Here is a 13,373-nt window from a genome sequence, read left to right on the forward strand (position 1 = left end):
TACGATTTGTTACATTCTACATAACAGCTTCGGTACAATATTATTTTCACCTCAGCAGCTCGAACAAGGGTACTTTGCTACTTAAAAACAGTGAGCAAAATCGCATTTTGCTCACTGAGTGAGACAAAATGAGCAAAATGCGATTTTGATCACTCAGTGAGCAAAATGCGGTTTTGCTCAGTTTTTAAGTAGCAAAGTACCCTTGTTCGAGCTGCTGAGGTGAAAACTTAATTGTTGATGGTATATCTTAAGAAAACATGAGTGAATAGGTAAGTGATGAAGAAGGAATACATTTTTCGGGTTCTCTAATATGTTCTCACTGCTGAGGTGAAAAGTTTTATGAACTACACGAGATCAAAGTTATTTACATCTCGTGCGCTTTTGAGTCCCTTACTACGATCAAGATTCTAAATCAGATCTAGTATAGAATCTTTCGCTTGCACGGGACTCAAAATAAGCACTCGAAGAAATATCAAACTTTGATCTCTTGTTGTACAAATAACTATTTTAATGGCGAAATTACACAAACTTGCCACCTTTAATGGAATAAAATGAATAGGCGCTATGCGAAACAGATAAAAACATTTAGCGTGAACTTTTGAGTAGGTATCTAATTACTCGTCTTATCTATAGTTCGTTTTTTTTAGCATTAGAAATAAGGTAGGTAAACAATCTTGATGTGTCTTTTAATTGAAAAACACATTTTAAAAATAATTTACGGCAAATATGTAACAATTATGAATCTAATACGATCATTTATATTCTTCTGCTTTCATAAGTAATAGTTTTTGATTTTTAAAAAGCATTTTTCAATTAAAAGACATGTCAAGATCGCTTATCTTCTTGCAAGTTCTTTCTAATGCTAAAAAAACGAACTATAGTCTGTTAGTAAAGTCAAATATATGTTATATTTAAAACCTAAATTGCGTACGGGTAATTAGTGATTACGATCACATGCATATATAATGCACTTCAATGTTATAAATAGTTCTAGTAGATAAGCCAGAGCAGCGACGTAACATTGGCACTTGGGCGACTTGGGCGCGTTGGGCGGCGTTCACTCACCCGGCGTGGGCGGGCAGGGAGCGTGAAATTATAAAGTTTTTATATTTGCATTCAGTGTCTGTTTATTTGGCTGTTATTTCACCTGCTTAAAGATTTAAGTGTGTGTTTCACAATGGGCACTGAGGATCCGAATCAGTTGTACTCTACGGAGTTTGAAGTCTTTGGGCAGGTTCAAGGTGAGTATTTACCTTATTTATAATACATTATGGTAGTTAGTTAATTTTTCCACCTACATCTACATTCTACACTAATACTTGTAGATATGTTTGTAAGTTGTCAATAAACCTCTTCGATAGTTAAAATAACGTTATCATTTATTGTTAATACCTAAGCAGGTAAGTTAAAGGCAGGTTAAACTTATTACCTGTCCAAGCCTACCTCATTTTTCATGTTATTTCAAGTCTAAACGGCTTTCTAAAACAAAACTGTTTGAAACAAAGTTATCAAAGGGTAAAGTTAATTAAGAAAGTTTGGTAAATAATGGCGAAAGTTTGAATGTGGTCGACACTTTAAATGTTGATCTTTTTAAATGGATTTTAAGAGGGGGACTCCATACCATACATACATATTTACAGTGAAAATAGTTATTTGTACAACAAGAGATCAAAGTTTGATATTTCTTCGAGTGCTTATTTTGAGTCCCGTGCAAGCGAAAGATTCTATAATAGATTCACGAGCGTAGCGAGTGAATCTAATTTAGAATCTTGAGCGTAGTAAGGGACTCAAAAGCGCACGAGATGTAAATAACTTTGATCTCGTGTAGTACACAACATTTTTCACCTCAGCAGTGAGAACATATTAGAGAACCCGAAAAATGTATTCCTTCTTCATCACTTACCTCTATTCACTCATGTTTTCTTAAGATATACCAACAATTAAATTTTCACCTCAGCAGCTCGAACAAGGGTACTTTGCTACTTAAAAACAGTGAGCAAAATCGCATTTTGCTCACTGAGTGAGCAAAATCGCATTTTGCTCATTTTGTCTATCAGTGAGCAAAATGACGATTTTGCTCACTGTTTTTAAGTAGCAAAGTACCCTTGTTCGAGCTGCTGAGGTGAAAAATAATAAGGTAAAATCAACGTGTGGCACATCTTCATATAATATAACTTTAAGGTTTTTATACCTAATTATAAACCAATTTTTGATTAACTAAATACTTTCCAAAATATACGCTTTGCAAGTCTAAAAATGTCTATACATTTAACTAATCTGGTTTCTTTATTATTTAATTTTACCTACATCCGCATTAAATAAAATAATATAACTATACTTTTCAAATCTTGTTGCCGTTACAACGATTTTTTTTAGACAACTTTTGGGGAAACCTGTTGTAGAATCTAAAGGTAAAGAAAAGTAACTACGAACCATATCCATACCTAAAATGGGCTGAGAAGGCCACAGAGACGGTTGGCTAACTGTTATTCGACTAGGAACTGATGACGGTGGCACTGTTGGCAGTCCCGAAGGCTCTGTAAACCTTGCAACAAAATAAATCGCATGCAATTTATGGCACATTGTGGCATTTGATCGATCGATTAAATTCGTTACACCTACCTAGAGTCTGTGCGGAAAGAGAAGAGTCGTGAAATGTATGGGGCCCAATTCCACGACTCTTCTCTTTCCGAACAGACTCTACCTACACCCAAACTCACGTATCGACATCGCATGGTCTACTTATAATATAATACCCTACCCTTCAGCTGATGTGATACTATGGAAGTGTGTGTGGTCCGATTCTTTCGGCTTGTTATACTAATATAACTAGTAGGTACCTACATTACATACTTAGCACCTAATTATTAAGCGACGGTTGATCGGCTAATCAGAGTAGTATTATTAGCTTCGCCGCGTACGCATGTAGGTCGGTGTCAGCGATTGGGATTGGGACATTCGGGATTCATTGGTTCTTTCAAAGCACGTGTTTCCTCTACAAACTCAATTTAAACATAAACACAAAGTATACGAATAGTTGACGGAATATCCCAGAGTCAACCTTTTCTTTTGTTTTGCTGCAGACAGGTAGGTACCTAACTACATAGCTCATTATATAGTATCACATCAGCTGAAAGAGGTCAAATGCTCAATATACTTACATATAGGCTTCCCTAAAGGGCTCAATTAGATATATATAGAACTTGCAATAAATCGCATGCGATTTTCGATATGAGAGTAGGTGTAACGAATTCAATCGATCGATCTAATTATGCCGCAATGTGTCGTAAATTACATGCGATGTATTGCAAGGGTCATAGAGCCTTCAGAACCACCAGTTATTATTTATTATACCTACTTTACTGTTGTGTGTTATGTGTGTAAATATTCCATTTAAAACTACCTACTGATGAAGAAGAGATGGGAATGCGCTTGAGCATTATTAAAGCATGAATTGTTCGTGGATTTCAAAAAGGCATATGACAGACTGGAGGACCCGTTATTAATATCTCAAACAAGTTGGTGGGCTTGACCGACATGGCCACCAGAGAAAGCAGGGTGAGGGTCAGGGTCAAAAACTCAACAACCACCTCACGGATTAGTTTGCTGTGATTACTGGACTAAAGCAAGGCGATGCCCTGTCACCTATGCTTTTCAATTTAGTCTTAGAATATGCTGTTCGAAAAGGGCTGGAACTTAATAAATGACATCTGCACCCAAAATGCCTTGCGATGTATTACAGTCGACTCTTGTTAATTCAAACCTGCGATAATTCGAACCTCTCTATAATTCGAAGTTATCACGAGTTCCCTAGAATATCTCTTTATATTTCGAAATAAATCAATACATTTTTAAGCTCTTGGTAATTCGAACAAAAATAATCAACGCTAAGTAACAAAACGACGCGCGACGCGGTTATTCGAACTCATAGGCGTCAAACACTCTACAATTCGAAGTTATCAGATTGCAGACCTCACAGAGCTAATAATAGACCGCACATATTGAGACAAGTTCAAGTTCGTCGTTGCACTGTTTCGTTGCTTATGTGTACATATTAAAAGTTAGTGTTAGTTACGAGTCCTAAACAGTATAAATGCTTGACGATTGCAGAAAAGAAGGAGTTAATCGAAAAAGTGGAGGTAGGTGGGAAGACAAGTGATGTTGCAAAAGAATTTTCAAATCAGTCTCAGCAATGTGCGTTGAAGTAAACTCATAATATGTTTCAGACTTCTTCCGAAACTAACCTTTTATGTATAGGTATAGTAAAAAAAAAATTGCAGTTAATTTGAACCTACCTACTCAATAATTCGAACTTTCATATTTTTTCTCTCAAAAATTTCGAACCATTTGATATTTCAAACTCTCGATAATTCGTAATATTTTAAAAGTACCTACTTTGAGTTTCGAATTAACGAGAGTCGACTGTATTAGTGCCGCCCTTCATAAAGTTTAGTGTCCAAGCTCCTAAGTAAAAACACTTTTTTTTAGTTTAGTACCTACCTATATGTACTTTGCTATTGACAGGAGCTATAATTTAAGTACCTACGAGCTACTGTGAATTTCATCGTCTCTAATTGTCACCGGTCGTCGACATCATCTACACTCGGGTGCAAAGAAATCGGACCACCCCAGCATTTTCAACATTTTTTCAATTTGTGTAAAAACTGTAACCTCGATCATGATAATTTAAATACCACGTGGTAGATAATTTTCTGCCCTATCAAATGACATCAATATTCAGGAGTGGGGATGGATATTGTGCAAAATATGGGCCTGGAAATCACCCCCCTCCAACTGCCTCATTAGCGCATGCACTAATTGACCACTTATCATTAGGTATAAAAACAGTCATTATCATTGTTTATGCATCATTCGTGATTGGTACGTCTTCCTGAACACTACTCTCATCGCCTGAACCTGGAAAAACTGGAGAAAAACGGATACTACCTCGACTGAAGCCGGCCAAGCAGTTGCCCTATTGCAGGGAGGGCTTAGTCAACGTGCAGTGGCTCGACAACTCAACCTATCGAAGTCATCGGTTCAACGTGTCTTCCAGAGATTCCGCGTAGATCAGACGTTATCCAGAAGACCCGGAACTGGCAGAACTCGCATCACTTCTGAGAGAGATGACCGTTTCATCGTTCTTACCTCGCTACGAAATCGTCGACTGAATGCCGTTCAGCTTCAGCAGAAGCTCCTAGAGACCAGGAATGTGTCTATCAGCCGATGGACAGTTAGAAGACGACTGAAGGAGAAGGAATTGACAGCTCACAGAGCTGCAAATGGCCCAAAACTCACCCCAATACATCGTGGACAACGACGCGTCTTCGCTCGCGAACATGAAGAATGGACCCTTCAGCAATGGAGTTCCGTACTTTTTTCCGACGAGTGCAGGATAACTTTGTCTGGCAATGACGGACGGGTACGAGTCTACCGAAGACCTGGGGAGCGGTTCTCTCAATGCTGCATCGAGGAACGTGTTGCTTATGGTGGGGGGTCAATCATGGTCTGGGCTGGTATTTCTTTGGAAGCGAAGACGGACATTGTGTTCATCACAGGGCCAGGTACCAGACCGAATTCAGGCGGTTTGACTGCACGTCGGTACGTGGAGGAAATCCTGGCTGATCATGTGGTCCCATTTGCGGGTTATATCGGCGATGAGTTCATCCTCATGCAAGATAACGCTCGGCCGCATACAGCCCGGATCACTAAGGAGTACTTGGAGGAGGTCGGCATCAGAGTCATGGAGTGGCCAGCCCGCAGTCCTGACCTAAACCCGATCGAGCACATTTGGGACGAGCTGAAAAGAAGAATCCGGGCCAGAAATCCCGCCCCTGAATCCTTACTGGAGCTAAAGACTGCGATCGAAGAAGAATGGGCGGGCATCCCTCAAGACACTGTAAAAAAATTCATAAGATCAATGAAAAACTGAATGACTGCATGTCGTAGGGCTAGAGGAGGCAATATACGGTATTAAAATGCTGAAAATTGTTTTAATTTTTACTTGATATCTTTAGAATCGCAGTTTTCCCATTATGCATAAGTTTCACTCCAGTATGCATTTTTAGGGTGACAAAGTTCTTAGCCCTGAAAGCCTGAAAATATTGGAAGTAAACCTGTGAAAAGCACATCAATTTATAGAGGAAAAGCCAACCTTTCATTAGGTATATAATATGTCACAGTAGCACATACAGTTTTTACAGAAATTGAAAAAATGATAAAAATGCTGGGGTGGTCCGATTTCTTTGCACCCGAGTGTATTACAGTTGTGACTTGTGATAATAATAGCATAGATATACTTAACAATACAATGTTTAATTGAGTTTGTCTAGCTAGGTTTAAGATAATGGAGTTTACATTTCGCCATACCTACGAAATCTGCAGAATCTTCTCAGTATATCTATCTGTAAAATTGCTTGGGTATATGTTTCGTTTCGTTAGGTACCTTTCCTACATTTGGTTTAGTTTATAACTTTTTTGTTAATTAATTTATATTGATATCTAGATTGACAATTATGATGCAGGTGTACTAAAATCATAATCAACCCTCAAGAAAAGACGTTCGTATAGGGACATACAGGCCAGCTCGAATGTACACTGATATCAGAATGACCTCTAACTGACGTCATACAATAATGATTGTACATTTAGCTCGTACTTGTCCGTGCATGTATTGGCGTGAGCGAGATGTACGATAATTAAGTAATATGATTCAAATATTATTTTGATGTCAGTGTAGAGTACGTTCGAATTAGCCTGACAGTCTGACTTTGAGATATTATGAGATGTATCAAAAATCACACACTACAGTCTTACTACGGGATGTACTTATTTATTTTAAGTGTCAGAACTATAAGATTATATGATTTTAATAAAATGGTTTCTTTAAGAGATCCACAGACCTTGCAAGAAATCGCATGCGATTTTCGATACAGTCATTTCAGACTACATAGGTGCAAAAAATTCAGTCGATCGATTGAACGCCGTAATGTATCAAATATATCGCTTGGGATTTGTTGCAATGTCAGTGGAGCTCTTTATTTGAATTCGTATCACTATTTCAGGTTGTTATTTCACCAAATACTGCAAAGAGATAGCGGAGACCATCGGCATCGTAGGATGGGTGAAGAACTCGAAACAAGGCACCATAGTGGGCAAAATACAGGGGGTTAAGCCCCTAATGGATCAAATGTCAGTATCTACAGAGGTTTTTTCTGTTTGTTGTATATTTATTTGTTGCCATGAACATTGCCACTGAATGTGTGACTAGAAAACAAACATCATACTCTATAGATCGAGTCGAGCTAAGATCTTACATTCAAATAGGGGAGCATTATCTCTTCTCTACGACTCTACTTCTAACTAATAGGTATAAAACTTAAGTCTAGCCTCGTAAGTCCCCGTGTACTTGTACAAGTACAAATTAAATTCGAGTTTTGAACTCATATAGAAATAAAAGAAAGTTCCAAATTCAAAAGCGCCAAAATTCTTACGAGTACTTAAGTCTTACGAGGCTAGGTATAGTAGTTTGGTATTGTTGAGATAAATATTTTTTTAGTTAATTTATCTTTAGTTGTTCATCTGACCAAATTGAAACATAAGCAAGTACGCGAAAAATAAAAATACACATGTTTTCTCTTTTAGTATCATCTAGTTACTAGTACATTTTTATGAGAAACGGAACCACAAAGTTTTCAAAAACCTCTACCTTTGTGGACAACTACGCGGGTCTCTTCTGCCACTACCCCCTACCCTCCTATTATCCGACCATCGATATTCATTAACCCGATGGACGCCGTTAAGCGACCTTTCATAAACCTTATTGCAACGAGATAAGGTCTACGTAAAAAGTACCCAAGTTGCTAACTTTTTTCCTTTAAACTTTATATAATGTTGTCCATAAAAAAAAATATTTTTAGATAGTTAATGATCTACCAACATTTTTAACACGTCGCAGTCATGTTCCTAAACAAGCATAATTAGACGCAGCTCGTGCCAAAAATAATGAATTATAAATGGCTTATTTTAAAATTTGGTCATTAATTATTTTTAATTAACGTACTTAGAGTTAGACCAAGAAAAGTCTGCAACGATTTTTATAGCATACGCAGGGAAAGTGTAATTTATACATCATAATTTCATAGAAGGTATACGTTTAAAATAACACTTGCACAAGGTACGTGTGCTATCAAAATCGTTGCAGACTTATCTTGAGCTAACTTGTCAGATCAGACTTGTTTTTTAATGAAAAATTATAGCACAATCGAAACCAAATTAGTAATAGTCCAAGCAAGCGAAGCAGAGCAGAAAATATCATACCACTGAACATTTATATCGCTGGTTCAATCTTTATCAGTTAGTTTGTGAAGATACAAATAAATGAAACCTCGGTTTTTACAGACTGCTTTAAAAATTACTGAATCTAATCGCAATGATCATGATAAAAGTCGAATATCACCTCAATAATAACCATTTTAACCGCCTTTGAGGCAATAGCTTGTAAGTAACGTACAAAAAGTTACCAAAATGAAAAATTTCCTAGGGTAATTAAGTAACCTGTTTAAGTAAGGAAACATAGTTTGTCTCAGACAAGAAACCACAGCAAGAAACCGTAATATAATAATTTGTAATAAAAAGACAAGCATTATATTATGTTTATCAGTTTGTCATAAGATATTTGAAAGTTGCAGTTGTCACCATGAAACTGTTATGCATGGAGGATATAACCAAATGGAGATGCCTTGTCTGTAATTTTCTGTACAAAACAGTCTGCCGAATTTTGCGAGGGAGGGGCACGCAACGTAAAAATGGCCATGTCAGATAAACGTCAGTCCATATATTGTGTATGACCATATATATATTGGTATCGTCGGGTCGTCCCATTCGTTTTTCGTCAAGTTTTTAAATTAGTCCTATTCTGCTTTCATCACCCATTCTACATTCGTCCCAATAGGACTAATTTAAGAACTTGACGAAAAACGAATGGGACGACCCAAGACGATACCCATATATTGGCCGCCTATTTTCAACACAGGGGAACGCCTGTTAATGGCTACTCCGTTTGGTTATATCCTCTAACTACTCGTAAGCTGTTATGCATAGCTGAGATTTTTTTCTCATCTGTACAAGAGTGTACATGTGTTCCAGGATCGAATGGCTGAGCACCGTGGGCTCGCCCGGCTGCAAGATACAGAAGTGCGACCTCACGAACAGCCAGCAGCTGGCCCGCCTCGACTACCACGACTTCACCATTAGGTTTTGAAAGGTGCTAACGACGCTTAATTGTTACAGCACAGTTAATTTAAATGTGTGGATACTTTGTTATATTTTTCAAGTTGTCCAAGTACACCTGTAAAAGCTAACAACAGTAATAGGTATGTACGTAAATGTATCTACATTTAACGTGTGTGTGTCTTATTCGTTTCATTCAACGCTCGCATAATCAATACCTCTAATAAAGTGTACTTCTCTCTCCTATACATATAATATATATGTACAATCGGGGGCATTCGCGGTGAACCACTTCAGACTTTTTCCTCGATCCTTACGAGCGAGCTAAAAACTCCGCTTCCCATAGAGATAACCAATTACTATGCATTTAGGATTCTTTATCTTACAAACGCTCTTTTAACCTCTAATTATGTGTAGAACGTGATGCTGTGCTATTCGTCGGGAGCGGAAAACTTGATAAATAATCTGCTGAACAAGTAGGTAGCCGAATTCGAACTTTAGAAAACAGAACTTGTCTTGATATTGTTTTGAGATTACTTGCAGTGTGTCTCGCCTGCACAAATACATATAAACATAGGTAAGTTCGACTGAGATGCTCTAGATGAATGTCTGTTAACGATTAACAAACGCCTATTTAACACAGCCATCGATACGATTAAAATAAATAAACACGATAGGAAAAAAAAACAAATGACATTGGATTTTTAAAGTTCGAATCCGGTTCAAGGGGCTTAGGTTTTTCACTTTGCCATAGAAAACCAAGCTAATCATACCATACTGTGTATTACGGTAATACTATCACCGAACAAGTGTATAAATTGCCTACAGTAATTCCTTTTTATATTTTTATATTTATGAATAATTTATGATTTGATGAGTTTTTTCTTCATGTACGAAATGTATCAAATAAAACATATTTTATAAATATTAAAGTCTAGTATTTTTTTGTTGTTACTTCATGACAATATTGTGATCAATCATTGTGTCTCTCAGGCTCAGGTCAGGTCTCTCTCATGGACTTCGTACATCATTCAACATCACACAGACTATATTATGCACTTTATGCAACGTTTACGAAGACGATCGATCACCATACTTTAAGCTTTTTTTTCCTTGCAAATACGAGTAACTATGCTGTGATCCGAACGTTTTTATTGTACCACCTCTACATGAACGGCAAACGCAGACGCGTCCATCTGATGAAGGAGTTTCGTTTGCGTTTCTCATACCACTATTCGTCTTTATCAGTCGCAAATATCGCAATTCTTCATTCACGTGACTTTTTTTATTGAGAATTTTTTTTGGAAGATTTGTATCAATCTAGTTAATTTAGTCTACTTTTCGTAAGTAGGTATGTAGGTTTTCCATGATTTGGTCAAGGGCCAAGCAGGCTGCTCTCATCATGAAACTATTACAAACTTTCTTGGCTACATTTATATATGTTTAGATCGGCTTCTGGTACTAATTGGCCACTGTATCGCTTGCGCTAAGCTGCGAATGGACTGACACTACGGACGGACAGACGGACAGGCAAAAAAAAATACCTAAGTGTTCCTTATGGACAAAGAAATCTAAAAATAACCTTTACTTTGTAAATAAAAAACTTAGTAGGTATTTAAATTTCTTTAAGACCACCCAGTTGCGATATTTATTAATGTAGATATACAATTGCACATAGCGCGTAAATAACATGTGATAGCCCTTATCACTTCGACGTTTCAATGAATATGCAAACATGTTGGCGCAATACTAAATACCACTCTAATTTCAACCCTACGTATTTACATATAAGGAAAAGCTAGTAGAATTTAACATATTGTAAGGGCAAGGACCTTTGGGTTTCTTCCAGGATATACATATTAGGATTTGTATATTGTCTTTCGTGAGGTACTTAAAGGCTTTGCAAGCACAGATAGGCACCTATAGTTCGTTTTTTTAGCGTTAGAAAGAAGGTAAGCGATCTTGACATGTCTTTTAATTGAAAAACGCTTTTTACAAATCAGTGACTTATATTTATAAAAGCAGAAGAATATAAATGATCGTATTAGATTCATAATTGTTACATATTTGCCGTGACTTATTTAATTTTTTAAAACATGTTTTTCAATTAAAAGACACATCATCGAGATTGTTTACCTTTTTTCTAATGCTAAAAAAAAGTAAAAAAACGAACTCCGATATATTTACGAATTCCGATGACAGAACCGGGAGGAAAATTAAATAATAAATGGTCGAAAAGATGAATATTGTAGTAAGTATGAATTAAGTTACAAAAGAAAATAATATAAATAATGCCATAAATTTTGTCCAAGTGGTCATTATTTTAGCATTAAATTAATCAGAATTTTATAACTACAGTTTTATTTATGAATGGAAGACAGAAATATCTTCAATGGCTTACGCCGCCCTGATTGTATTATTGTTAATTGAAAATAATGAATAAAACTTCAGATAACGTAATCATTTGTTTATTTATTATGTACTTTTGTCACGAGGACAGCTTAACAATTACAATAAGAATCTATGTACACGAGAGATTTGGCATTAGTCTCTCATAAATTTATTTGTTTACATAAATATAAATGTATCGACGTGTATTAAATTTCCTTAAATCCAAATAGAAAACGGAATTTTCACCAACCCGGTCGGAAAGACATTTTGAAGTGGTTCTTTATGTCAGTATTAGTTGAGATTTACCTAGATTAGTAATGATTTACAGCTATTATACCTACTGTTAAATATTTTCCTAGCGGAGGTAAAGTAAAATTTACGTCTTGTGCTTCGAAATCCTCGTAACCCTCAAATACCTAAAATTTTGCTTTCATTTTGGAATCTTTCAGCCTTCAATTTGCACAAGGGATAAACTAATTCGCGCCCATGTTAAACAAATCATCGTCATGCGTCGATGCGCAAATAAGTTTTCATGTGACAACCAAAATTATTCAATTTAAATTATTCAGGTCAAATAAATCTACATACAAACTATAGGTACCTAGTTCTCTAGTATCTGATAAATAAAAAATATAAACTATCCTATGAAAAAATGCATGGTGACAATAAAGTAGGCACTTAAAAGATGACTAGTCACTAAATTAGATTAATAAATTATAAATACATAATTTATATGTATGTATTTTAATTTACTAAGTCTGAAAATCAACTTATCAAAAAGGTATTAAAACATGAGTGTTGGGAAATTAAGCAATTTACAAGTAAATCCAGCTCAGCTGCCAATAAATATACCTACGATTAACTAACAGCATATTATATAACTAGCATACTGATGTTGATACTATACAGTGGGATATAGACGAAACTTAAATGTTTGATGTTCCTCGTTAGACCCCGCTGTATCAAAAATGATTATCTTAAGAGGCCGGTATCGATTTTAGTCGCAAAAATGTAAAATTGATAGATTGAAATTGTACACCTTTTGTTACGTAATAGAAATAACAAGTACTGGTATCTATTAGCACGTCATCTTATCTTGCACTTTGACACATCATTTTTTTGAAAACAGACTCACTAAATTAGAAATGATTTTTTTTTCTGACGGACGTTTAGGCAAACGCGCGTAAAGCACTGATTTTGTCGATCTTATTTGTAAATTTCCTAAAGTTTGGCCTGCTAAAAATGGTAATTTTGTATTACACATATCCTGTACTCCACCTTTAATAGACTACATTTTTGTTATATGATATTGAACAAGAGTAAATGAAAGTTAGACGAAATCAATTTTCACCAGAAATGACTTCAAAACAAGTGACACTTTTTCGTGAAAATCGCTTAATTTCAGCGTAATTTTGACACTTAAATAATCTACAACATTTCCTGAAACTGTTTTTATAAATCATTTTGAATAATTTACCACTATAATTTTTTATGAATTTTTAAAAACTGCCCCTTCTCTTCATATATTGCCGCCATTGCCGGTGACGCACGCTTGGGACCTAATTATTAAAAGTCAAGATGAGAAGACGTGCTAATAGAAACCAATACTTGTTATTTAGATATTACGTAACAAAAGGTGTACAATTTCAACGACTAAATCTATCAATTTTACATTTTGGCTCTAAAATCGTTAACGGGCTCTTAAGGGTAGCAGTAGGTAGGTCGTTATGTTATTTTTATAAACATGATGC

The 13,373-nt window shown here is 36.0% G+C and overlaps 1 protein-coding gene across 1 annotated transcript; it reads left to right on the forward strand.

The window, feature by feature from the left end:
• Positions 1 to 1,125: 1,125 nt before the first annotated feature.
• On the forward strand, positions 1,126 to 9,286 carry LOC134648961 (acylphosphatase-2-like). The gene is made up of 3 exons (XM_063503632.1): positions 1,126 to 1,241; positions 7,065 to 7,191; positions 9,148 to 9,286. Exons 1-3 carry the CDS (start codon positions 1,178 to 1,180, stop codon positions 9,260 to 9,262), a joined length of 306 nt encoding a protein of 101 aa, XP_063359702.1. The 5' UTR covers positions 1,126 to 1,177; the 3' UTR covers positions 9,263 to 9,286.
• Positions 9,287 to 13,373: the final 4,087 nt, after the last annotated feature.

This window comes from Cydia amplana, chromosome 1, assembly GCF_948474715.1.
Source record: "Cydia amplana chromosome 1, ilCydAmpl1.1, whole genome shotgun sequence".
Taxonomy (NCBI): Eukaryota; Metazoa; Arthropoda; class Insecta; order Lepidoptera; family Tortricidae; genus Cydia; species Cydia amplana.

Coding starts and splice junctions, on each gene's coding strand:
- LOC134648961 (XM_063503632.1), top strand. CDS start 1,178: ATGGGCACTGAGGATCCGAATCAGTTGTACTCTACGGAGTTTGAAGTC. Junction 1,242..7,064: donor AGTCTTTGGGCAGGTTCAAG/GTGAGTATTTAC, acceptor TCACTATTTCAG/GTTGTTATTTCACCAAATAC. Junction 7,192..9,147: donor AAGCCCCTAATGGATCAAAT/GTCAGTATCTAC, acceptor CATGTGTTCCAG/GATCGAATGGCTGAGCACCG.